Raw genomic sequence first — 27987 nt, 5'->3', positions numbered from 1 at the left:
ACTCTCCACTTGCCTGGATGAGTGCAGCTCCAACAACACTCAAGAAGCTCGACACCATTCAGGATAAAGCAGCCCGCTTGATTGGCACCCCATCCACCACCTTCAACATTCACTCCCTCCACCACCGGCACACTGTGGCTGCAGTGTGTACCATCTACAAGATGCACTGCAGCAACTCGCCAAAGCTCCTTCAACAGCACCTTCCAAACCCGCGACCTCTACCACTTAGAAGGACAAGGGCAGCAGACGCATGGGAACATTGTGGTAAACCACTGTTATACCTGTCTGTATGTGTATGTGTATTCCACTAGGTACAGGTCTGGACATGCCTCGGCTGACTCCTCCCACTATTCCAGGTATATAAGTGACTACCTCCCAGTCCCTTTGCATTCTGGACGGGTCGACCACTCGAGACTAGACCTTCATTCTTTAGTTAATAAAAGCCTGGTTGTTACTCGCTTAACCTCAGTCTTTTGAGTAATTGATGGTGCATCAATTTTATAAACTAAATTTTTTATAATGGAGAAGATCCTCACACCAGCATGCCTGGACCGGGACAGTCGGGAAGCGGACGCTTCCACCAAGTTTGCTCACTGGCTCATGTGCTTCGAGGCATTCCTGACTGGCTCCACTGCGGTCGTAACGGATGCGAACAAACTGTCTGTCCTGATCCCCAAGGTGAACCACCGAGTGTACTCAGTCATCCGGGACGCGACCTCGTACACAGCCGCCCTCCAGCTCCTCAAGACCCAGTACACGCGCCCTGTGAACAAAGTTTACGCCAGGCACCTCCTGGGGAGTCGCAAGCAACAACCTGGGGAATCGACTGAGGAATACCTCCAAGCACTGTCCGTGCTTGGCCGGGCCTGTGGGTGTAAGGCGGTAACGCCCACTAAGTACACGGAGGAACTGATCCGGGATGCCTTTGTAGCGGGCCACAGGTCCAACTACACCCGACAGCGACTGCTGGAGCAGAGTGACCTCACCCTCGACAAAGCCTCCGAAATCGCACTAACGCAGGACGCAGCCTACCGGGGCATGGATGCCGCCTACTCTGCACCGTGGACGCCGCGGGTAACGACAACCTGGGACACGGTAGGACAGCCCCATAGCACCGTGCCACCCCAGCCACAGCCCAACAACGGCCCAACCACCGCAGCAGTGTCCCAAAGCCAGACAGCAGTATCCCAAGGCCAGAAATGCTACTTCTGTGGCCAGGCCAAACACCCCACAGCGCGCTGCCCGGCGAAGAATGCGACCTGCTCGGGCTGCGGGAAAAAGGGACACTACGCTAGCATCTGCAAGGCCAAAGCCACCCCGAACGCCAGCAGCGCCGCGTGTGGGCCGTGCGAGCCGCCATCTTGGGCCCCCAACAGCGCCGCGTGCGGGCCGCCATCTTGGGCCTCCCCAGCCATGTGCGAACCACCGCAGCAGCAGCCATCTTGGACGACTCCAGCCACATGGGAATCATGGACGCCGCCATCTTGGACACCAGCCGGGACGCAGCAGGCCGCCAACCCCCCCCCATCTGATACCCGCAGCGACACACCGACCCCTACGCTGGCCTCTGTTACGCTGGACCAAATGAGACCGCACCAACTAGCTCGGTCCAAAATGGACGTTAAGGTAAACGGCCATGCAATAAACTGCCTTTTTGACTCCGGGAGCACAGAGCGCTTCATCCACCCCGACACGGTGCGGCGTTGCTCTCTCCCAGTCCTGCCTGCGCACCAGCGGATTTCTATGGCCGCCGAGTCCCAGTCAGTGGACATTGGCGGCTACTGCGTGGTGACACTAGTAGTAGACGGGACTGTGTTCAATAATTTTAAACTCCTGGTCCTGCCCCAACTTTGCGCTGCCGTTCTACTGGGGTTAGATTTCCAGTGCCACCTCAAAAGCGTTACGATGGTGTACGGTGGCCCCCTCCCCCCACTCACAGTCCGCAGCCAGCAGCCTCCAAATTGCCCGCCGTGCACCAGATGCAACCTCTCCACACTCAGAGTCCCACCCCCCCCACTGTTTGCTAACCTCACCCCCGACTGTAAGCCCATCGCCACAAAGAGCAGGCGATACAGTGCCGAGGACAGGGTTTTCATCAAAACCGAAGTGGAGCGGCTCCTGAAGGAGGGGATTATTGAGGGCAGCTCCAGCCCCTGGCGAGCCTAGGTTGTGGTCGTTAAGACCGGCGAGAAACAACGCCTGGTCATCGACTACAGCCAAACAATAAACCGCTACACCCTGCTGGACGCCTACCCACTCCCCCGCATAGCTGACATGGTCAACCAGATCGCGCAGTACCGCGTCTTTTCGACCATTGACCTGAAATCAGCGTACCACCAGCTCCCCATCCGACCCGAAGACCGCCAGTATACTGCTTTTGAGGCAAACGGCCGCCTCTATCACTTCCTTAGGGTTCCCTTTGGCGTTACCAACGGGGTCTCCGTCTTCCAAAGGGAGATGGACCGGATGGTCGATCAAAACGCGCTGCAGGCCACTTTCCCTTACCTAGACAATGTGACCATCTGCGGCCATGACTTGCAGGACCATGACGCAAACCTCGAGAAATTCCTCCGCACCGCCCAACTCCTGAACCTGACATATAACAAGGAGAAGTGCATATTCCGCACAGACCGCCTCGCCATCCTTGGCTGTGTTGTGGAACACGGGGTCATCGGTCCCGACCCGGACCGGATGCGTCCCCTTATGGAACTCCCACTGCCCCACTGCCTAAAAGCTCTGAAGAGGTGCCTAGGGTTTTTTTCCTACTACGCCCAGTGGGTCCCCTACTATGCAGACAAAGCCCGTCCGCTGATCAAATCCACCTCTTTTCCCCTGATGGCAGAGGCCCGCTCGGCCTTCCACCGTATCAAGGAGGACATTGCCAAAGCCACCATGCACGCAGTGGACGAATCCATCCCCTTCCAGGTGGAAAGCGATGCGTCCGACTTCGCTCTGGCCGCCACCCTTAATCAGGCGGGGAGACCTGTGGCATTCTTCTCACGAACCCTCCAGGGCCCGGAGACCAGACACTCCGCGGTCGAGAAGGAGGCCCGGGCTATCGTGGAGGCTGTGCGTCATTGGAGGCACTACCTGGCCGGAAAACGATTTACCCTGCTCACTGACCAGCGTTCAGTTGCTTTTATGTTCAACAACAAGCAGAGGGGCAAAATCAAAAATGACAAGATCTTGAGGTGGAGAATCGAACTTTCCACCTACAATTACGAGATCTTGTACCGGCCTGGGAAGCTCAATGAACCCCCAGATGCCCTATCGCGTGGCACCTGCGCCAGCGCGCAGATCGATAGGCTGAGGGCCCTCCACAATGACCTCTGCCACCCGGGGGTCACCAGGTTCTTCCACTTCATCAAGGCCCGCAACCTGCCTTACTCCATTGAGGAGGTCAGGACCATGACCAAGAACTGCCAAGTCTGCGCTGAGGGCAAACCGCACTTTTATAGACCAGACAGAGCCCACCTGATAAAAGCCACTCGCCCTTTCGAACGCCTGAGCGTCGATTTTAAAGGGCCTCTCCCCTCCTCCGACCGCAATGTGTACTTCCTCAACATCATTGACGAGTACTCCCGTTTCCCGTTTGCTATCCCCTGCCCGGACATGACCAGTGCCACGGTCATTAAATGTCTGAACAGCCTCTTCACCCTGTTCGGTTTCCCCAGCTATATCCATAGCGACCGGGGCTCATCGTTTATGAGCGACGAACTCCGCCAGTACCTGCTCGCTAGGGGTATAGCCACAAGCAGGACCACCAGTTACAACCCCCGGGGGAACGGACAGGTGGAAAGAGAGAATGCAACAGTTTGGAAGGCCGCCCTACTAGCCTTAAAGTCTAGGGGCCTTCCGACCTCCCGCTGGCAGGAGGTGCTCCCCGATGCGCTCCACTCGATTCGGTCACTGCTCTGCACTGCCACCAATGCCACCCCTCACGAGAAAATGTTTGTCTTCCCAAGGAAGTCCACATCGGGGACAGCGTTACCGCCATGGCTGACGTCCCCAGGGCCGGTACTACTGAGAAGACACGTGAGGACCAATAAAACGGACCCCCTGGTCGAGAGGGTCGACTTCCTCCACGCCAACCCCCAGTACGCTTACATTGCGTACCCGGATGGGCGGGAGGACACAGTCTCCATACGAGACCTCGCACCCTCAGGGACCGCTGTAACCCACTACCCATTACCACCCCCCCCCCCCACACGACACCCTCGGGGACCGCTGTAACCCACTACCCATTACCACCCCCCCCATGACCCGATATCCAACCCCAGCAGCCGGCTCGCCTTGGACCGTCACCCACGAGGACTACACTCCAGTGCCCCAGCCTACACGGGATGCGACGCCGGAAGCTCCACCACCCCTGCCGTCGCCACATCGATCACAGCGGCAGACAAGACCTCCGGAGAGACTCCAATACACGAACTTTTAAATACACTTCACCCCGCCGGACTCATTTTTAAACAAGGGGTGAATGTGGTAAACCACTGTTATACCTGTCTGTATGTGTATGTGTATTCCACTAGGTACAGGTCTGGACATGCCTCGGCTGACTCCTCCCACTATTCCAGGTATATAAGTGACTACCTCCCAGTCCCTTAGTATTCTGCACGGGTCGACCACTCGAGACTAGACCTTCATTCTTTAGTTAATAAAAGCCTGGTTGTTACTCGCTTAACCTCAGTCTTTTGAGTAATTGATGGCGCATCAAACATCACCACCTACAAGTTCCCCTCCAAGCCACACACCATCCTGACTTGGACCTGTATCGCCGTTCCTTCACTGTCGCTGGGCCAAAATCCTGGAACTCCCTTCCTAACAGCATTATCCTAGTCTAACTGGTACAGTTGGGGTTATCCTAGTCTAACTGGTACAGTTGGGGTTATCCTAGTCTAACTGGTACAGTTGGGTTATCCTAGTCTAACTGGTACAGTTGGGATTATCCTAGTCTTACTGGTACAGTTGGGGTTACCCTAGTCTATCTAGTACAGTTGGGGTTATCCTAGTCTAACTAGTACAGCTGGGGTTATCCTAGTCTAACTGGTACAGTTGGGATTATCCTAGTCTAACTGGTACAGTTGGGGTTATCCTAGTCTAACTGGTACAGTTGGGGTTATCCTAGTCTAACTGGTACAGTTGGGGTTATCCTAGTCTAACTGGTACAGTTGGGGTTATCCTAGTCTAACTGGTACAGTTGGGTTATCCTAGTCTAACTGGTACAGTTGGGATTATCCTAGTCTAACTGGTACAGTTGGGGTTATCCTAGTCTAACTGGTACAGTTGGGGTTATCCTAGTCTAACTGGTACAGTTGGGGTTATCCTAATCTAACTGGTACAGTTGGGGTTATCCTAGTCTAACTGGTACAGTTGGGTTATCCTAGTCTATTTATCTGGTCTAACTCCAGTGGTGCAGCCCATGTTGTAGTTAGTACAGCTCATGTGCTGCAGTCTGTGGTGTAATTGGGATGATCCAGTCTAGCCTAACTGGTAGAGTTGGGGTTCTAGATGTAGTCTATATGTAACTAGTATAGGTTAAGTCTGTTTTATTATTTTCTTGCTCACAGTAATTGTGTTATAGTGTGGGAAACATTACTGCACGTTTGATGCAATCAATCCCATAATTATATTGCTGCAGAACGCTAATTATAGAAACTGTTGATTCACAAAGTAGGCCTTAAAGTTAATTAGAAATTTCAATAAATATTTCAGAAGCATTACAAAGTCTTTGTAATCCCAATATTGTGATTGCATGAGTCTTTTTATTCTGTCTACATGTATCCTCCTTTGATCAGTCATCTGTTACAGGAACCAACACTGCTCTAGGCTCCGTTGTCTTTTTGCAACATTCTCCTCAACAATGACTCTTCTGATAATCACAGCCTCCGAAATGCAGGGTTTTTGTTTTCATTTCTTAAGTGGGTGAATTTTGGGTGAATTATTGTTGGCTTGTGAAGGTAACGAAGCACTTGTAGAATGGAGCACTGATTCTCTCCCATTGGCCTGATCTGTAGCAAACGCTCTTAGTTCAGCTTGAGACAAGTACAGAGTGAACCTTGCCCCAATACTCTTCAACCCCAGTCTCAGAAGAACAAGCCTTGCGTCAGTCTGAATTTTTCCACCTCCTGTTTTGTAGCCGAGGTTTGCCATGCTGACAGTGTTGGAACCTTTTGTCCCCCTCTTTTCCCTCTGATCAGGAGCCCTGGTGGTGGTTCCCCCTCCTTCCCATTGCCCAGAGGCCGCACGCAGTGACCAATCCTGCTCTGATGCCGAGCTAACTCTGCGTCGACCTGCTGCTGGCCCTGGGACTGTCGGGTCTGCGTGAGGTTCCGTTGCACCAGCTCGTGCCCACTGAGGCACAACAAACGCGTTTAGAAAACAAGGCTGACCAAATATTGAACGCGATGGAGTCTCAGTCACTCGGGAAGAATGGAACAACTTTTTTTTGTGTTTAATCCTTTTATGCTTCTGGTCTGCTGCTGGAGACAAAATAGCTTTTGTGAGCAGCCCGTTATTTTTTAGCTCAGTATGATTCTCGTGATTCTAGAGGTCTGGGAGTGAGTGGGAGTGATGTGCTGAAATTCTGGCCTTCAAGACGGCATTAAAAAGTCAGTGGATTAAAAAATTTAATCCATGGAGTAAACAACTCAGTAACTTGGCAAAGGAGGAGGAAGTCAGGAGAAAAGGGATATTTATTAGACTGGCAGCATCTCACTTCAGCCACGCCTATTTAGCAAGGCGTTTTGTTTAGCTGCTGTGGAAATGTTGGCAGTCTACAGCATCATTGTGTTAGCGGAGTCAATTCCAAGAGTTCATTCATTCACTCGGGTCCATTTATAGGTCGTCTTGGTCTGCATTGTTTTGAAATGTGTGTGACCTGTCCCAGGGAGCCCCAGGGATGGGGGAGCGGCGTCTTTTTCTGATTGTGATGCTGGCAGGGAACCTCATGCCCAAAACCTGCATAGGGAACTCGGAGGTGCGCTGTGCATCATTTACTGACTGTTCGCTTAAATAGGGGAAAGGTCGTGGCCGAATGTTAATGTGAACATCAGGCCCCCAACTGGAAGCCCAGATTTGGAAACTGACCCCTTAGCTGTCAGTGTAAGGAGTAATGCACAGAGCAACCTGTCACCTTCAGCCAATGCCACATCGCACACACATGTTCACAGGTGCCCCCGGGTTCCTGTCCCAGGCCCCCCCCCCCCCCCCGGGTTCCTGTCCCAGCGTCGCCCCCCCCCCCCCCCCCCGGGTTCCTGTCCCTGCACCCCTGTTCCATGCCAGGAAAGTCCCATCTTCAGCTCTCCTTCCCTTGTCTGGTCTTTAGCATCAAGAAGGCTCTGCTGTTGTCATCCATTCCCTGGCTGCCCACAGCAGCAGGTGGCTGGCTGTCTGACTGGGTTTTCACTGTAGGACAAGGCACGGCGATGTGACATCTTGCCAGTGAGCTTACCAGATTGTTCAGTGCGTGTGGAGCTAACTCCATGGTTAGCCCTCAGAAATGTAGCAATGATGTTTCCTCCGGCCAATCATATCCGTAGTAATATTGTTTTAAATTTTAAAAATGATAAATAAATCCACTTAAAATGTACATGTGAGAATATTCAGCGGACACTCAAAAATCAGACCATGGTAATCTTGTGGAAGGTGTGCACTTCCTGTCCGCAAACCTCACTTCCTGTTGTCACACTTCTCTGTCACATTTAACATTGTAAATTGCTTTGGGACGTCCTGAGGTCGTGAAAGATGCTACAGAAATGCAAGTCTTTCAGTTCAGGGTGCGTAGAACAAGTAAGGTTTATCATGCATGATATACAGTAACTGCTGCTTGCATACGGTGTCGATGGGATCTCACGCACAGAGATAACCACACGGTACACAGACGCAGCAGAATAGCACTCTAGTAGGTTAGCATAGAGCTCTGGGACCGAGGCAGCCGTTAGCCATCCTCACTCGTCCAAACAAAACGCAGTAGGGAATTCTACAAAATACAGCTCAGTGGACTGAACAGTGCACTCCACTGGGATGTTCTATAATAATTAGACAAGGAACTCTAAAATCCACTCCCCAAAACAGACAGTCCACCAGTTCCTGTGCTGGGGCCTCCCCCTGTTACAAGTAACATTTCAAGAGTATCACAACACAAAGTGGTGCTGCTTATGCCCAGTTACACCGTCTCACTAAAACCAGCACAATTATGCAGGTTTCTGTTTGCTAACATTTTTCTCTGATTGTGCTGATCAAAGACAGAAAACTCTGGTCTCACCAGTGATGCTACCCTGAAACATCACATTAGAAGAACAGACTGCCATTGATGTAGTGCCTTTCCCTGCTCCAGGACGCCCCAAAGCACGTCGTGGCCGACTAAGTACTTTTTGATGTGTGTTCACTGTAGAAATGTAGGAAAACGCAGCAGCCAATTTGCATACAGCAAGGTTCCACAAACAGAAGTGAGATTGTGAGTTGTGAGGAAGATGCAAAGAGGCTTCAAGGCGATTTAGACAAGTTGAGTGAGTGGGCAAATACATGGCAGATGCAGTATAACGTGGATAAATGTGAAGTTATCCAGTTCAGTAGGAAAAACAGAAAGGTAGAGTCTTATTTAAATGGTGATAGATTGGGAAATGCTGATGTACAAAGGGACCTGGGTGTCCTTGTACACCAGTCACTGAAAGCAAACATGCAGGTGCAGCAAGCAGTTAGGAAGGAAAATGGTATGTTGGCCTTCATTGCAAGAGGATTTGAGTACAGGAGCAAGGATGTCTTGCTACAGTTGTACAGGGCCTTGGTGAGACCACACCTGGAGTACTGTGTGCAGTTTTGGTCTCCTTACCTAAGAAAGGATATACTTGCCATAGAGGGAGTGCAGCGAAGGTTCACCAGACTGATTCCTGGGATAGCAGGACTGTCGTATGAGGAGAGGTTGGGTCGACAAGGCCTGTATTCACTAGAGTTTAGAAGAATGAGAGGGGATCTCATTGAAACATACAGAATTCTGACAGGGCTAGACAGACTGGATGCAGGGAGGATGTTTCCCTTGGCTGGGGGTTCTAGAACGAGGGGTCACAGTCTCAGGATACGGGGTAGGACATTTAGGACTGAGATAAGGAGAAATTTCTTCACTCAGAGGGTGAGCCTGTGGAAATCTTTACCACAGAAGGCTGTGGAGGCCAAGTCACTGAATATATTTAAGAAGGAGATAGATTTCTAGACGCAAAAGGCATCAAGGGGTATGGGGAGCGAGCGGGAATATGGTATTGAGATAGAGGATCAGCCATGATCATAGTGAATGGCGGAGCAGGCTTGAAGGGCCGAATGGCCTACGCCTGCTCCTATTTTTCCATGTTTCTGAGATAAATTACCAGCCAATCTGTTTTAGTGACGTTGGTTGAGGGATAACTCAAGAGAACTCCTCTGTTCTTCGAATACTGCCACAAGATCTTTTACGTCTGGCCTCGGTTGAACGTCTCATCTAAAAGACGACACTTCTGACAGTGACCACACTCCCTCAGTACGGCACGGGTAGCGTCAACCTAGATTATGTGCTCAAGTCTCGAGTGGGACTTGAATCCGCGACCTTCTGACTCCGAGGCGAGAGTGCTACCAGTGAGCCACGGCTGACGCCACCAGTTGCTGTCGGTTTGACTGGCTGGATTGTGTTAGATTCTGGGTCCACTCTGGTTTTGATGCCACAGAACAGAAACCAGTATGACTTGGAGGTTTGGGTAATGGAGCAGCCAATATATGGGATCTTCGTGGCTTGCTTGAATGATTGAACTCCATAAACTTGAGGTCATGTAAAACTCTACTGCCCGAGTCTTAACTCGCACCAAGTCCCGCTCACCCATCACCCTTGTGCTCGCTGACCTACATTGGCTCCCAGTTAAGCAACGCCTCCATTTTAAAATTCTCATCCTTGTTTTCAAATCACTCCATGGTCTTGCCCCTCCCTGTTTCTGTAATCTCCTTCAGCCCCACAACCCCGCCCGAGATATCTGCGCTCCTCCAATTCTGGTCTCTTGCGCATCCCCGACTTTAATCACTCCACCATTGGCGGCCGTGTCTCCAACTGCCTGGGCCCTGAGCTCTGGAATTCACTCCCCAAACCTCTCTGTGCCTCTCTCTCCTCCTTTAAGACACGCCTCATCTGCCATAATATGTGGCTCGGTGTCAAATTTGTTTGATTAAACTCCTGTGAAGCAATGGGACATTTTACTATGTTAAAGACGCTATATAAATACAACTTGTTGTTGTTGAATGGGCCTATAGCACATGGGACTGAGCATTTAAAAAATTGAGCTAGCATGGAAGTGAAGTATCTGCGTCTCGAAAGAACAGCGCTGATGGATTACTGCAAGCAGCAGAATATAAAGCGGTTGTGTAACTACAGGGAACACTATAAACAGCGTGGAGCTTCGGAGCAGCTTCAGTAAATGCATCACCCGAGCAATCACATTAGTGCCCTGAGCGAGCTTGGGAGGGAAAATTAGCCAGGCTTCCTGCTCCTGATTGTTATCCAATGACCCCATTGTACTTTTCTGATCACTTTCTGTGCACCTGCGCGCTAACATTTAATGGTTTAAATATCGGACCCTTAAAACACTCTTCATTTACTGCCTCCTCCACGCTTCTCACTTTAGATTGTACTCCCATTTGCCACTCTTTCCCGCCTTACACTTTGTTAAACTGCATTGTTATGGCCGCCTGCCGAATCCTTGCTGTTTTTTCACAGTTCACTGCGGCCTAGCTTTTCTGATTGTCATGCCATTGGTAACCCATTCGTATCAACGAGTTACTGTCGGGAAAACAAGTCCAATTCTAAACAAATGCTTCTGTGCACACCTTGGAGTGGTTTACCTTGGGGCCGGTACACTGGAGACGCCCAGTGTTAAAACACAGGGAGGCGGCTACATTCCTCTCCATCTAATCACCAAGAATGAGTTATGTTCCAGGAGTGCCCTCGCCATGTAAAACAATTGCCGTTTAAACAATAATTATATGTACCACACGACTGACCAGCTACAATTTTATATTGTCACTGGCGTAGCTCAGTGGGTAGCACTCTTGCCCCGGAGTCAAAGGGTTGTGGGTTCAAGCCTCCCCTCTATAGACTTGAGAAATAATCTAGGCTGACACTCCAGTGCTGTACTGAGGGAGTGCTGCACTGTCGGAGGTGCCGCCTTTCGGATGAGGCGTTAAACCGAGGCCCCGTCTGCTCTCTCAGGTGGATGTAAAAGATCCCACGGCACTATTCTGAAGATGGGCAGGGGGGTTATCCCCGGTGTCCTGGCCAATATTTATCCCTCAATCAACATCACTAAAAACAGATTATCAGGTCATTAGCACATTGCTGTTTGTGGGAGCTTGCTGAGCGCAAATTGGTTGCCATATTTCCTACATTACAAGTGACTCCACTTGAGAAGTACTTCATTGGCTGTAAAGCGCTTTGGGACGTCCTGAGGTTGTGAAAGATGCTATATAAATGCAAGTCTTCAGGTGCGGAGAATCTGATCTTCAGGTGCCTTGACTCAGACTGCCATCTGGGTCGGTCCTGACTTGGGCAACATTGGGCTGGATTTTCATTCAGGGGCGGGTTGGTGTCATGAAATCCGTATTTCGTGTTATCCACACGAATATAAATCGATGTGGGAGATTGATGCTATTTTAACTTAATTGTCCAATTGAGTTCCAGCGTGTGGGAACTCTTGGCAAATGAGTTTTTCCAGTCAGAAAGTCGCATCTTATGATGTCATCATTGCTGCTATATTTAAGGTCTGCAACAAACCTTGCTTCTTCTACAGGCTGCCAAACTTTTGGCATTTACTGTTAGAGGAACCTGGACTCACAATGGCCAGCGACAGGCTGCTCCCAGGTTCAACAACGTTGCCCTGCAGGCTCTGGTTGAGGGAGCTAGATTTCATAAGGAGGTGCTCTTCCCTTCATCAGGGAGGAAGAAGCCTCCCCAGCAGACCAAGGCTGTGTGGCTGCAAGTGGCCGAGGAGGTCAACTCCTTAACGGTTACCCGCAGAACCGGGATACAGTGCAGGAAGAGATTTCATGACCTTGTGCGTACTGGAAAAGTGAGTATACATTTCCCATCACCCTCAATCTGATCCCCATTACCTTTCCTCACCAGCACTCAGCTTTAGCAATCTCTTCCTCCACATCCCACTTGACACTGACATCCATGCACCCTTACCCATTCCCTTTCTCTCTATGCTCATATTCACCTAACTATTCAACTATGCAGCCCTCACACTCCCTATCACTCTGATGCTATGAAAACAACTGACAACACACAGGGAGGGCCCTTGGTCTTGCCACCTCACTCCATCTTTGTCTCCTAAGTATCTATGCTATGCAATCTCTACACTCACTCCTTCATTCTCACTCAACCTCCACTTGTCTCCCTCATTGCAGGAAAAGAGAGCCCACAATAAGAGGGAAAGAGCGAGGACAGGAGGAGGCCCACCCTCAGTAGCCCAGCTCACCATCTGGGAGGAGGCGGTCCTGGAAATCGTCGGAGTGGAAGATGATGCGCAAGTGGGGGACGGACAAACGGGTGCATCACAGCAAGCTAGTGACAGAATAGTTTTACATCTCTCTCATTAGCATTGCATGATAATGATTCTGAAGCTCTAACAGATGGACTTATGATCATCTGCAATGTGCATGTAACCTTGACCTCACATCTCTGACTCTTTCCTTTACTCCCCCACAGGACCATCGAGAGCCCCCGTCCCCACTGTCCAGGAGGAAGAGCCTGAGCTTCCAGACTCCTCAGAGGAAGCTGCAACCTCTGAGGGTGCAGCGTCAGCAGAATTCACCGCACCCAGCACCAGCGCAGACGCTCACACCTCGGTTGGACCTTCGGGACATAGAGTAGTGTTGTCACCTGGTGTATCACAGCTCACAAGTGAGCATCAGTAAATTGTGGAGACAGGGACAGCAGTGGAGAGTCCTCGTTGGACGGCGTAGGACTCTGCCAGCTCGGCTCAGCTGCATATCGACCCTCTGCCTCTGGGTCCATCTACAAGATCAGCGCTGCTGGAACTCCAGGAACAGATGCAGGCATCTTTGGCAGGTTTTGCCTCCAGGGTCGCTACGAGTGTGGAGCGAATGGAGGAGTACATAGTGAACATGAGCAGATCCTTTGTGGCGTCATTGGCGCATGAACGCATCACCATGGAAAGGATGGCAACCTCCATGGAGGTGATAAGTTGCCAGAGTGCAGAAAACATGGTGAGTGCTCAGAATAGAATGACATCTCTGGAGGAGCGATGGGCACCTATTGAGCAAAGAAACCAGACCTTCATGGAAGTCCTTCTGAGTAGGACTGCCAGTGCAGATACGGGCCCCTATGGCCCCCCTAATGTGCAGCAAGGTCCTCTCAAGCCACTTGCAAGCGCTGAGGGGGACCTGACCCATGAGCGGGAAGTTGGTGGCAGACCTCAAGGAAGTGGGGGTTCCTCTCCAAGCGCTCACACTTCCATGTCACTGCAGAGCCCTCGGTCAGAGCCCCGCCGGAGTCCACACCCAGCTGAGATCGGTGTCTCAACCCCTGCACAGCCACAGGAGCAGCAGACTGTTGACGAGCCCTCACAGGTTCGCAACCCCAGAGGACGCCCGCCAAAGGTGTCGAGACAGGAGCAGCAGGAAAGTGAGCAAGGGGCCTCCACATCTGCTGAAGCCACAGGGGAAGCACCACGTAGGAGCATGCGTAAGAGAAAGATACTGCACAAATAGTCACAAGGGTAGTCACTTGGGTGAAATTTGATGTTTTATGTGAAAAAGCCATCAGATCAAAAATGTTAATAAAAAATCTGATGGCTACTGCTGTAGTTGTGGCGTGTATCATTTCGCGAATGGGACTTTTACATTGAGGGCTTAGGATTACTTGGAATTGTCATTATGGTGGTCAAATTGCTAGGAGTCAGCTGGTTCTTAGCCATTGTCGATGCTCAGGTAAGAAGATGCGAGGCAGAAGTCCTTGAATGGCTAGGCTAAGCAAATCTGGCAAAGTTGAGTGCGTTCCTTGCATCCCGAGCAGCTATGTTCTCGCGTTCTGCTGCCGCTGGTTGAAGGGCCTCTCCCAGATGTTCGTTTTCGCCGCCCTCCTCATCTGAGGAGGATAAGTGAGGAGCCACTTGGTCCTCAGGAATCTGCAAGCCATGACGCTGTGCCATGTTGTGAAGTGCACAGCAAACCACGACGATTCTGGAGACCCTGGCTGCTGAGTACTGCAGGGCTCCACCTGATCTATCCAGGCATCTGAAGCGCATCTTCAGCAAACCGATGGTTTGCTCGATAATGGATCAGGTGGAAATGTGGCTGGAGTTGTAGCGCTCCTCAGCTTCGTTGGCTGGCCTCCTCAACGGCGTCATTAGCCACGTCCTCAGCTTGGCGCTCCTGTTGTTGCTGCTGCTGTTGTTCCTGGTTCTGCTGGTGCCGCAGCTGGTGCTCGAGCTCATCTAATGCCCAGAAGGGAAGGAAATAAATGGCTCCCATGCTTCTGGTATATGCCTCAGTTGAGGAAGCGCTGAGTGAAGGTGGCGAGAGGGGATTCCCAGGAGGTCACACTGGAGATGGGTGTCAGGCTCCAAACTTCCACAGCTGTGGTTATGCCTTCTAAAAGTTCCCCCAGACCTGAGACAACAAAGTCCTGCCACCTGCAAAAGATTGCTGATCAAATCTCCTCTTTCTTGTTTGAGCTGCAGCTGATAGTCAGCAATCCACTTGTGCTCCCGCCAGGTTTCACCGTCGTGTTTCAGAACAGGCGTGTTTCACGTGGGAAAAGGGTTAAACTCACAAAGGCCTTTTAAAATGGCATTATCGAGCCAATTTAATGGTTGTTAAGGGCCTTAACGGCCTATCCCGCCTCTTGAAGGCGGGATGGAGATGAGACCACTAGACACAAATTATTTAAAATTGCTTGGAGGCGGGATGGAGCCAGGCTCTGGCCCGCCCGCCAGTTTGTGCAATTTTAACCCCCCACACGCCTCCAATCCTGACTCCAAGGGCCAATGAAAATCCTGCCCATTGGGTTGCTGTAAATGAGGCAGTGCTGCTACTGTTGGAGGTGCAGAGGCCCGAAGAGGTCCTGTCTCTGGTGACTCCAGAATCTGCCCTGGTGTGGATCAAAGGTTGGAAGCTCATTGGTGATATTAGTGGCCAACAATAAAAACAACAACTTGTAGTAAAACATCCTGAGGCGCTTCACAGGAGTATTATAAACAAAATTTGACACCAAGCCACAAGGAGAGATTCGGGCAGATCACCAACAGCTTGGTCAAAGAGCTAGGTTTTACGGAGCGTCTTAAAGGAGGAAAGAGAGGCGGAGCGGTTTAGGGAGGGAATTCAAACCATTAACATCCGACATTCCCCAATCTGCTATTTTAAATTGGTGCTAATGCACAGATACTCGTCTCTGGTACATTCCAGTGATCCAGTTTCCTCTTCGCAGGCCTGCACAATCCTTCCCCAGTCACCAGGGGAATGTTCGTGGGCCAGAAACGGGTCTGGAATGTGACTTTCAAACCACAGTGGCTGTGTGATTGTTTGTCCCTCTGGGTGGAATCCTCCTTACAATGTAAATAGGTTGAATTCTGTAACACTGGAGCCAAGGGTGGGACTAACCATTTGATATTTGTGCCCAAAGCAGCTGATCCACCCCCTCCCTTCCTCCCAGCCTGGTGTCCCTGGGAGTAGAGCACAAACAGTAGCCTTGTAAACATCGACCTCCCAGGCTGCTGCATATCCTTCAGATCTGGACAAGCATGAGGTTGGGTGACGCTTTGAATCTGCACGATTGGTTTCCCTACTGCTACCAAGGCAACACTGAAGTAGATTCTCCCCGCAGTTGTGTACATTGCACACACCTTCCTACTGCTGTGCCAGGAGCCTGGGATGTTCCACTACAGCTCCTTCTTGGTCGCACCATTAAAAAGCACTTGTATTTTTGTGGCCAAGAATCTAGAGGTTGGGCCTGGAGCCTGCCTTGGGATTTGCTGTGCACTGTTCCACAAAAACAAATGACATTCTCACACAGCGACCGTTTGTTCTCTGCTTATGGGAATTCCATCCAGGAGCGATTAAAGAACAAGGATGTTGGCATTGGCCAGGTTCTGGTCATTAATGTGTAACAAAGTATTATACTGACCTGTTTTAGGAGAACAATGACTGATTTAGCATTTGCAAAGCAAGGTCGAACCATTAAAGTTACTGTGGTAGAAAATGTTCACTTGCATAATGATTGCTTGTTGTATTAGAACAAGTTTCCATAAAGGTAGAGGGGGAAAATGTGTGTTCATGCACTTGGCATCGTGGGTGGCACAAAGTTGAGCAAGTTGCCGTACTGTTCTTTCACATAGAAACAGAAGATAGCAGGAGTAGGCCATTCGGCCCTTCAAGCCTGCTCCGCCATTCAACGAGATCATGGCTGATCATCCAAACCCTAGCACCCAGTCCCTACACCGACAGCCATCCCACCCAAGCCCTATCCCCGTAACCAATCCCCCCTAACACTAAGGGTGAATTTTTTTTTTTTTAAATTAATTTTTTTATCATGGCCAATCAACCTAACCCGCACATCTTTGGACTGTGGGAGGAAACCGGAGCACCCGGAGGAAACCCACGCAAACACGGGGAGAATGTCTGTGTGGAGTTTGCACAGTCACCCGAGGCCGGATTTGAACCCGGGTCCCTGGCGCTGTGAGGCAACAGTGCTAACCACTATGCCACCTCTGGGACCAACGTTCTACTCCAGCTGGAATGAAAGCCTTCTCTCTCTCCTGGTTCTAACTTCTTAAGGGGCCCTACATGAAATCAGTTTGGGTTATGTTAACCCACTTGCTGGAGAGCTCAGTACCACAGCCCCAAATCGGTCCATAATCCAGCACTAACTGCCACCCGCTCAAAGAGACCATAGGATAGCTAATGTGGGTGAGACATTGCAGCGATAGGGAGGTCGCAGTTAAAACATGTCAATGGGAAGCATTACTTTACATCGGGTCCTGTCTATTCTTTGATGTACAACATTTATATAGTGCCTTTAATGTAATCAAACGCTCCCATGTAGTTGGAAACTAGTCGATTTGGCTGCTAAGTGGCAACATCTAAAGAGATGGATGTGCATGTGCGTACTGTACAAGTCTTTCCCACTGGACATATGGAACGGCGCTGACAGTAATGGTGGAGACGCCCAGGTTGTACCCCGACTAGGGACGGAAACAACATGAAGCTCAGGACCTAAAGGAGCAATATGGCGATACATGTTGATGTGAAGGGGATATTCAATTGAACCGTTTTTTTCAGGGGCTTCAAGTTCTTAGTGACCAACAACTACAAACAAAAATCATGCTGTTGTCTCCTTTTTGTTGTCGTCTTCCAGATGGAATGTTTTTCCATGTTTGTGATTCGGTACTGGCACAAAGAACTCCCAGGTTGGCTATAGTTAAATTAGAGCCAGGCACATGGTGAAACTCCTCAGTGGTGGGAACATTATTGGAAAGAATTCTGAAGGACAGGACACATCTTCATTTAGAAAGACATGGATTAATCAAGGATAGTCAGCATGGATTTGTTAAGGGAAGGTCGTGTCTGACAAACTTGATTGAATTTTTTGAGGAGGTAACAAGGAGGGTAGATGAGGGTAGTGCGATTGATGCAGTGTATATAGACTTTAGCAAGGCTTTTGATAAGGTTCCACATGACAGACTGCTCACAACGTTAAACACCCATGGGATCCAGGGTAAAGTGTCAAGTTGGATTCAAAACTGGCTTGGAGACAGGAAGCAGAGGGTAATGGTTGATGGGTGTTTTTGTGACTGGAAGGCTGTTTCCAGTGGGGTTCCGCAGGGCTCAGTACTAGGTCCCTTGCTTTTTGTGGTATATATCAATGATCTAGACTTGAATATAGGGGGTATGATTAAGAAGTTTGCAGATGATACTAAAATCGGCTGTATGGTTGATACTGAAGAAGGAAGCTGTAGACTGCAGGAAGATATCAATAAATTGGTCAGGCGGGCAGAACAGTGGCAAATGGAATTCAATCCGGAGAAGTGTGAGGTAATGCATTTGGGGAGGGTTAACAAGGAAAGGGAATACGCATTAAATGGTAGGACACTGAGTAGTGTAGAGGAACAACGGGACCTTGGAGTGCATGTCCACAGACCCCTGAAGGTAGCAGGCCAGGTAGATAAGGTGATGACGAAGTCATACGGAATGCTTGCCTTTATTAGCCATGGCATAGAATACAAGAGCAGGGGGGTTATGCTTCAACTGTATAAAACACTAGTTAGGCCTCAGCTAGAGTACTGCGAGTAGTTCTGGTCACCACATTACAGGAAAGATGTGATTACTCTAGAGAGGGTACAGAGGAGATTTACAAGGATGTTGCCGGGAGTAGAGAATCTTAGCTATGAGCAAAGACTGGATAGGCTGGGTCTGTTTTCCTTGGAACAGAGGAGGCTGAGGGGGGACCTCATTGAGGTGTATAAAATTATGAGGGGCCTAGATAAAGTGGATAGAAAGGGCCTATTTCCCTTAGCAGAGGGGTTCAAAATCCAGGGGCACAGATTTAAAGTAATTGGGGGAAGGTTTAGAGGGGATTTGAGGGGAAATTTCTTCACCCAGAGGGTTGTGGGGGTCTGGAACTCACTGCCTGAAAGGGTGGTAGAGGCTGGAACCCTAACCACATTTAAAAAGTACTTGGATGTGCACTTGGGATGCTGTAACCTGCAGGGCTACGGACCAAGAGCTGGGAAGTGGGATTAGGCTGGATAGCTCTTTGTTGGCCGGCGCGGACACGATGGGCTGAAATGGCCTCCTTCCGTGCTGTAACTTTCTCTTCTCTCTCTCTATGATTCTACACCTGGAATAGTGAAACTCCTTCCACACCTGGAATAGTGAAACTCCTTCCGCACCTGGAATAGTGAAACTCCTTCCACACCTGGAATAGTGAAACTCCTTCCGCACCTGGAATAGTGAAACTCCTTCCGCACCTGGAATAGTGAAACTCCATCCACACCTCGAATAGTGAAACTCCTTCCACACCTCGAGTAGTGAAACTCCATCCGCACCTGGAATAGTGAAACTCCATCCACACCTGGAATAGTGAAACTCCTTCCACACCTGGAATAGTGAAACTCCTTCCACACCTGGAATAGTGAAACTCCTTCCACACCTGGAATAGTGAAACTCCATCCACACCTCGAATAGTGAAACTCCTTCCACACCTCGAATAGTGAAACTCCTTCCACACCTCGAGTAGTGAAACTCCTTCCACACCTGGAATAGTGAAACTCCTTCCACACCTGGAATAGTGAAACTCCTTCCACACCTGGAATAGTGAAACTCCTTCCACACCTGGAATAGTGAAACTCCATCCACACCTCGAATAGTGAAACTCCTTCCACACCTGGAATAGTGAAACTCCTTCCACACCTGGAATAGTGAAACTCCTTCCACACCTGGAATAGTGAAACTCCTTCCACACCTGGAATAGTGAAACTCCTTCCACACCTGGAATAGTGAAACTCCTTCCACACCTGGAATAGTGAAACTCCTTCCACACCTGGAATAGTGAAACTCCTTCCACACCTGGAATAGTGAAACTCCTTCCACACCTGGAATAGTGAAACTCCTTCCACACCTGAAATAGTGAAACTCCTTCCACACCTGGAATAGTGAAACTCCATCCACACCTCGAATAGTGAAACTCCTTCCACACCTCGAATAGTGAAACTCCTTCCACACCTCGAATAGTGAAACTCCATCCACACCTCGAGTAGTGAAACTCCTTCCACACCTGGAATAGTGAAACTCCTTCCGCACCTGGAATAGTGAAACTCCTTCCGCACCTGGAATAGTGAAACTCCATCCACACCTCGAATAGTGAAACTCCTTCCACACCTCGAATAGTGAAACTCCATCCACACCTCGAATAGTGAAACTCCTTCCACACCTGGAATAGTGAAACTCCTTCCGCACCTGGAATAGTGAAACTCCTTCCGCACCTGGAATAGTGAAACTCCATCCACACCTCGAATAGTGAAACTCCTTCCACACCTCGAATAGTGAAACTCCTTCCACACCTGGAATAGTGAAACTCCTTCCACACCTGGAATAGTGAAACTCCTTCCACACCTGGAACAGTGAAACTCCATCCACACCTCGAGTAGTGAAACTCCTTCCACACCTCGAATAGTCAAACTCCTTCCACACCTCGAATAGTGAAACTCCTTCCACACCTGGAATAGTGAAACTCCTTCCACACCTCGAATAGTGAAACTCCTTCCACACCTGGAATAGTGAAACTCCTTCCACACCTGGAATAGTGAAACTCCATCCACACCTGGAATAGTGAAACTCCTTCCGCACCTGGAATAGTGAAACTCCATCCACACCTCGAATAGTGAAACTCCTTCCACACCTCGAATAGTGAAACTCCTTCCACACCTCGAGTAGTGAAACTCCTTCCACACCTGGAATAGTGAAACTCCTTCCACACCTGGAATAGTGAAACTCCTTCCACACCTGGAACAGTGAAACTCCATCCACACCTCGAGTAGTGAAACTCCTTCCACACCTCGAATAGTCAAACTCCTTCCACACCTGGAATAGTGAAACTCCTTCCACACCTGGAATAGTGAAACTCCTTCCACACCTCGAATAGTGAAACTCCTTCCACACTTCTCCAAGAAGAGCTTTGAGGACACGGACAAAGAGTAACCCAACTGCGCTTCAATCTCTCAAACAGCTGAATATAAAGTAACTGATATATGTTTTATTTCACAAATGAAGATACTGGCCTAGACATTCGGTGGGCTGCGCCACCAGTTAGCGCCTAAAGAGGGCACTCAGTGGCTTTAGCGCCACTGGCCACACCTCCCGCGATATTTAGCGGGGCGCTAATGGCGGCGTTAGCCTGTTGCGCTGTGCCGCCACCGATGACGTCACCGGTGTGCGCAGCGCCCCGCTACCGCCCCGATCGCGAAATTTGTTAGCGCCCGCCTCTGTAACTCCGGTCGCAAATCGCGCCCCGTTCACGGGGCCTACCTGTGGCGCAAATTAAGGTGGCGGTGCGGGGCACCTCCGTCCCCGGCCTCCTGACGCCCCCCCCCCCCCCCCGCGCCAGTGTCAGCTGTTTTCCGAGAGCCCGGCACTTCTCCTCGGTGCCGGGCTCTTTTGCCGGCACTCGCGATCAGGGATCGCGCTGGTGCAGGCCCCTCCCCGTTAAGAAGGGCAGGAAGGCCTGCAGTACCGCAGCGTGCCGTGCCACAGCGTGTGGCGCTGCGGCACTTTGCGCTGCGATATTCAGTATCAGCGCCTTAAGAGGGACGCGGGGCGCCTCGAGCAGTGCCCCGAGTCCCTCTTGGGGCGTTCAAGATGAATTTCCGGTGGGCGCAACTGCTCCGATCGCAGCGGTAATTCCGGCGCCCAGGCGAGCTGGGCGCCCCGTTTGCGGCTCCACCGAATTTCTCCCCCACTGTATTTTGAAACTCGTCCTTTTCAAAGATTACACTTTTTAATAACAATTGTGATTTGTTGAAAATGGGTCCGCCGTGCCACCGGTCTCCTGCAACTCGAGCCTCCCTCTGACACTGCAGTAGCCAATTTGGAACCCAACTAAATTGGGCAGAAAAACACTCGGTTGATTTGTGATTCTCCTTCGATCTCTTAGACCAACCATTATCCCCCCTGTATAATCTCTAGTTTATCAGAGCATTGCACTGGGAAAATTACTGGAAAAACATTCTTCTGTGTAAAGTGGTGGGAAGAGGCTGGGTCAGTCCCTCGATCTGGAGCTGTGTATCACGACGGACTCTTGTTGGCATTCGATGTCAACAAGATCTACCCGTGCGTCAAGTCATCTATTACGGCTGATTGAGGTGCCGAAATATATAAAAATGGCAGGTGGGTTCATGACCAATGGCTTAAGGACCACGGAAGGAGGTTCCAGCTGGCATTGTTTTTAAGGGGATGAGGGAATAAAATCCGAGCAGGTTCCATACCTGTTCCAATTTCACTCAAGTGTATACAAGAAAATAATCAGCGTGAGTTTTGGGAAAAGACTGTGAAGGAAACAGCTGATGGTCAGGAGAGCTTTGTGTTGAGTCTGTGTTTTCAAATGTAGTTATGCTGAATAACAGGACACAGACTACAGAATTAATTAAACAGGTCTTTAGTGATCGAGGGTCAGGGCTGAACTGGGATACACTTTGCTCCGCAGGGTTTATATACCGGTGTGGTCACCACCGGTACTACAATGTACAGGAGCCATCAAAAAGTAGTCCATCACCTTAAGGTATCCTCTTAAGGCGGTACAGGTTACATACACTACACTTTGCACGAGCTAACACTTCAATTCTGGTTATTTTACTGCTGTCTTGGTTTGATTGGAATTTTTTTCTTTTTTCTCAGTTGGCGATAAAGTCCCTGCTGACATCAGGATTACCAGCATCAAGTCAACAACCCTCCGAGTGGACCAGTCCATTCTTACAGGTGAGGATCTTCACTGGATGCGGATGCTCTGTCCCAGGCCAGTGTCCAGTCTGTACATCTGAGGTGTGGACAGTTGGTCAGTTCCACCTAATATAAAAAAAAATGCAAAGTACGTCAACCACATCCATCCAGGCTTCATCGCTGTAGCTTGGGCACGGGCCCAACTTGATCTAATTATACTGACCGAATGACCTATTCATGTCGAATTATAGATGCGCTTTGTCTGGCCCTTCAGGACTGAATTCTGTTGCTACATCTGGAGTAACCTGCTCTGTGTTTGGTGCCAAGTGAATTTTATTATGTCAAAGATCAGGAAGTAGAAAGGAAATGCCTCTCCACGCAATTAGTTTTCTTGTTGATTCCAAAATACCCTATGTGTCTGCTCTGAGGAACCATGGTATAACACTTAGCTTGATGGACAACACGGTGGCATAGTGGCTAGCACTGTTGCCTCACAGCGCCAGGGACCCGGGCTCGAATCTGGCCTCGGGTGACTGTCTGTGTGGAGTTTGCACATTCTCCCCGTGTTTGCGTGGGTTTTCTCCGGGTGCTCCGGTTTCCTCCCACAGTCCAAAGATGTGCGGGTTAGGTTGATTGGCTATGATAAATTGACCCTTAGTGTTAGGGGGATTAAATACATGGGGTTACGGGGATAGTGTGGGATAGGTGTTGGTGTAGGGGTTACAGGGATCGGGTGGGATGTGTGTCGATGCAGGCTCGATGGGCCGAAATGGCCTCTATCTGCACTGTGGGGTTTCTGTGATTCTGTGAACAGCACCTACAGCCTGAGGCAAAGTTATCCGGAGCATTCACAGCGCGCAAGATGATCGTTAACTTTTGCTTCATTCACATCACCCTGTTCTTGCATGGACCAGAAGCCCCTTGCCAGGGCCAGAATCCCAGTCCAGGTTGGGTGTAGCCTTTGGGCCGTATCCCAGTCATGGACCAATGCAGCTATTGTTTTCACAGGGCCTGGTTTTGATCCCAGTTCTCATCCCCATCTCCGCTCTGTAGAAGGCTCTTTACCAAGATTAGTCCTGTGCACTTGGAACATGCGCTTTGCTCCAAGAAGTCCTTTGACTTACTACTAGTATTCCAGCACAAACTCCTCAAATCTTTAGTGCTCTCACCTGCCCCCACACCCCGCTGCATTAAGGCAGTCATCGATTCAGCTGCACCGACTTAAAAAAAGACTTGCATTTATATAGCGCCTTTCACAATCTCAGGATGTCCCAAAGCGCTTTACAGCCAATGAAGTACTGTTTGAAGTGCAGCCACTGTTGTAATGTGGGAAACGCGGCAGCCAGTTTGCGCACAGCAAGCTCCCACAAACAGCAATGAGGTAATGACCAGATCATCTGTTTTAATTGTAAAGTCTGTAGGTATTATGGCGAATTCATACACAGACTACAAGAGTAACTTAAAACAGGACTTTACTATTCGAAGGTCAGGGCGAATCTGCCCAATAAATCCTGACACAGCACTTATATACCGGTGTGGTCACCGTCGGTATTACAGTATACAGCAGCCAAGATAAAGTGCCACACCTAAAACAGTTCTCTTAAAGGTGGACGATTACATACAATAGTTCTCTTAAAGGTAGAACAGTTACATACACTACAATCCTCCCTTTTTAGCTTACAACATACTTATTCCCCATTAACATAACATCATAACATATATACAACTTATGCAAAACATTTCACAGATTCAGTCTCTCTGGAGGCTTCCTGACTCTGTCCGGATAACGCCTCGGTGGTGTAGTAGTTTTCGGCAGGGTAGTAGGTTCTTCTGGCAAGGTCGATTCGGCTTGAAGGACAGTGTCAGGTTCATCTGATTCCAGTATTACCAGATCGGAGGTAGGTGCTCTGGGTATCTCTGCTTCAACATTAGCCGTGTAAGGTTGTGGAGTAGGTTGGTCCTTTGTGGATGACCCTATGATCTGGTCAACATGGCGCCTTATTATGCTGTCACCAATGTCCACGGTATACATCAGCGGCCCTAGCCTTTTCCCAATAGTTCCAGGCTGCCATTTCTCGGTACGGTAGTCCCGGGCCAAAACTTGTTGACCTATCTGAAAGGATCTAGTTGGCCTTTCATTCATGCCCTGAAATTGCCGGTTCTCTACGTCCCTTCTGACGTTTGGCTTAATCAAATCCAGCCGGCATCTTAGTCTTCTATTGAAAAACATCATGGCGGGAGTTTGGTTTGTGACCGCATGTGTTGCATTCCTGTACGCCAACAAGAAGTTATCTACCTTATGTTGTAGGTTGATGTCTTCATTACCCATGGCCTTTATGGCCTTCTTGAAGGTCTGGACAAACCTTTCAGCTAATCCATTGGTGGCGGGATGGTATGGGGCTGACGTGTAGTGCTTGACCCCATTCCTTTTTAAGAACTTCCTGAATTCTTCGGACACAAATTGCGGTCCATTATCAGAACAGATCTGTTCCGGCAGCCCATTCCTGGCAAATATGGTCCTTAATACTGTGATGGTTTTTTCCGTGGTGGTGGAGGACATCTTTATTACCTCCGGCCACTTGGAGTGTGCATCCACCGCGATTAGAAACATTGAGTCCATAAATGGACCAGCAAAGTCGACGTGTACCCTTTGCCAAGGAGATGAGGGCCACTCCCATGGATGCAGAGGAGCTTGTGGTGGCGCGTTTTGGACCTTCTGGCATCCTAGACAGCTCTTGGTTATTTCTTCGATGTCTCCATCAATACCTGGCCACCACACAAACGCTCTTGCTAGGTTCTTCATTTTCACTCCACCCAGATGCCCCTCGTGAAGCTCCTTTAGCACCTTCTGCTGAAGTTTGGGTGGAATCACCACTCTAGATCCACACATCAAGGTTCCTCGGCACACTGACAGCTGTTCTCTTCTTTGCGAAAATGCTGGCAACATTGGTTCGCCATGTGCTGGCCATCCCTCCACCGTTAAATCGTAGACTCGTGAGAGAGTCAGGTCATTTCTTGTTTCATTTTCGATCATTGAATTTGTTACTGGTAGACATTCCACTATGGATGAGTGGAACATTTCTACCGGGTCCACTGTAGCCGCCTCTTCTACTACTGGCAACGGTAGGCGCGATAACCCATCAGCATTTCCATGCTGTTTGGACCTTTTGTATTCGATGTCATATTGGTGTGCCCCAAGTAACACGGACCACCTCTGTAGCCTTTGCGCTGTCATAGTGGAAACGGCCTTGTTAGGGTTGAATATGGACACCAACGGCTGGTGGTCTGTCAGTAATGTGAACTTCTTGCCCTGCAGGTAATGATTGAATTTCTTTACTCCCCACACAAGGCTGAGGGCCTCCCTATCTATCTGAGCATAATTTCGCTCAGTGGAGGTCAATGATCGGGACGCAAATGCGACTGGCCTTTCCGAGCCATTTGGGAACTTGTGTGAAAGTACTGCTCCAATTCCATAAGGGGAAGTATCACAAGCTAGACGAAGAGGTAACGTTGGGTTGAAATGAGCCAACACTTCCTCAGAGGTAATCAACGCCTTGCTTCTGCGAAAGGCCTTCTTACAGTCCTCGCTCCACTTCCATGGTACTTCTTTCCGCAACAGAGCATTCAGCGGATGCAGCACCGTGGATAGATTTGGCAGAAACTTGTAATAATTAATCAACCCCAGAAACGATCTCAACTGTGATACATTTTCCGGAGCGGGGGCCTTCACGACAGCTTCTATCTTGTCAGGTGACTTGTGCAGCCACTCTTGGTCAATGACATGACCGCAGTACGAGATCCGTTTCTGGAAGAACTCACATTTCTGGCGATTAACTCGAAGGCCATATTCCTTCAACCTGGTGAGCACCAGTTTCAAATTTGTGAGGTGTTCCTCCTCGTCTTCTCCCGTAATCAGGATATCGTCCAAGTAACACTGCGTGCTTGGAATACCCTGTAAGACCTGCTCCATGGCCCTCTGCCAAATTGCTGGAGCCGAAGCTACTCCAAAAACCAGTCTATTATAACGATACAAGCCTCTGTGCGTGTTGATTGTGAGATACTGGCGCGACTCTTCCTCGACTTCCATTTGTAAGTATGCTTGTGCCAGGTCTATCTTGGTGAAGTGTTTCCCGCCAGACAATGAAGCAAAGATATCCTCAATCCGCGGGAGCGGGTATTGTACCGTGTGAAGCACCGGATTAACTGTGATCTTGAAGTCTCCGCAGATGCGGACCTTTCCCGGTCCCCCTGGCTTGTTACTTGATGAAGACTTCATGACGGGAACAATGGGCGTGGCCCACTCACTCCAGTCCACCTTAGACAGTACCCCTGAACGTTCAAGCTCTTCCAGTTCTGCCTCCACAGCAGGTCGTATCGCGTAAGGTACCGATCTGGCTTTGAAAAATTTTGGGCTTGCATGTTCTGCAATCTTGATTTTTGCTTTAATTCCTCTCGGTGTTCCCAGTCCTTGTTGGAATACCTCTTTAGCTTTGTCCAATATTCTGGACAACCGTTCAGGTTTGACATCTTCCTTTCCGGAATCTACCGTCATTGTGTTTAGTGAATGCCAGTCTATCTTTATTTTCCTGATCCACTCCCGTCCCAGAAGTGGTGGACCTCCCTCGGGTAGTACATATATGTCCATTCCTTGGTGTTCTTTGCCCTTGTGTCTCACCTTGACTTTTATCTTCCCGATGGGGTATACTTTATGCCCCGTGTATGTCTGCAATACTATCTCCGTATCCCGTAGGGGAATATGTTTGAATAACTTTTTGTAATCTTGCTTATTCATGACCGTCAACGCCGATCCGGTGTCCACTTCCATCTTCACTTGGACTTTTGCAATCTGTAGTGTGACCCAGATAGTTTGTCGGTCAGCTTCTTTACTCACATTGTGAATCCTCAGACTACCCAGTTCCTTGCTGTTGGAGTCTGAGTCCGAATTCTGTTCATCTGGACTCTTCCCAGTCACCTTATGTACCTTTCTGTACTTCTTCTGCGGTGACTTATTATTGCTGGTCTTCTTTCCTGACCAGCATACCTTAGCTATGTGACCAAGCTTGCCACATTTTCTACATTCCTGGTTTTTAAACCAGCATTGGTTCTGATCGTGTGTTGTCTTCCCACAACGATAACATTTCGTTGTACCCGAAGTCATTTGATCCACACTGAGTACCGCTGTCTTCTGCTGCATTTCCGCCGTGCCTCTCGCTGCGGCTTCGTGCGATGCTGCAATAAGGACAGCCTTATCAAGTGTAAGATCGTTCTCTTCGAGCAGTCGTTTTTGTGTTCCTTCCTTCGACATCCCGCACATGAACTTGTCTCTCAGTGCCTCTGTCAGATTTACCCCAAACTGACAGTATTTTGCTAGCCTACGCAGTTCAACCAGGTACTCCGCGTTGCTTTCCTCTTTTCGTTGTGTTCTCACGTAAAATTTTGATCGTTCCGCTAACATCAGCGGTGCGGGGTTAAAATGATCCTTCAGGACAGCAACAATATTAGCGAAAGACTGATCCGCCGGTT

At 49.6% G+C, this 27987-nt stretch overlaps 1 protein-coding gene across 2 annotated transcripts in view; it reads left to right on the top strand.

Moving 5' to 3' along the window:
• atp2a3 (ATPase sarcoplasmic/endoplasmic reticulum Ca2+ transporting 3) overlaps positions 1-27987 on the top strand; it is an 824766-nt gene that overhangs the window by 642020 nt on the left and 154759 nt on the right. For both annotated transcript variants that reach the window (XM_085964184.1, XM_085964185.1), the window contains one exon: positions 22423-22503. In XM_085964184.1, the coding sequence (XP_085820310.1) occupies positions 22423-22503 (81 nt within the window). The remainder of the gene's footprint in view (positions 1-22422; positions 22504-27987) is intronic.

This window comes from Somniosus microcephalus, chromosome 22, assembly GCF_052327205.1.
Source record: "Somniosus microcephalus isolate GS21.2 chromosome 22, FLI_Smic_1.0, whole genome shotgun sequence".
Classification (NCBI taxonomy): domain Eukaryota; kingdom Metazoa; phylum Chordata; class Chondrichthyes; order Squaliformes; family Somniosidae; genus Somniosus; species Somniosus microcephalus.
Note: the sequence above shows the minus strand (reverse complement) of the source record. Positions and strands in the feature narration are given on the sequence as shown.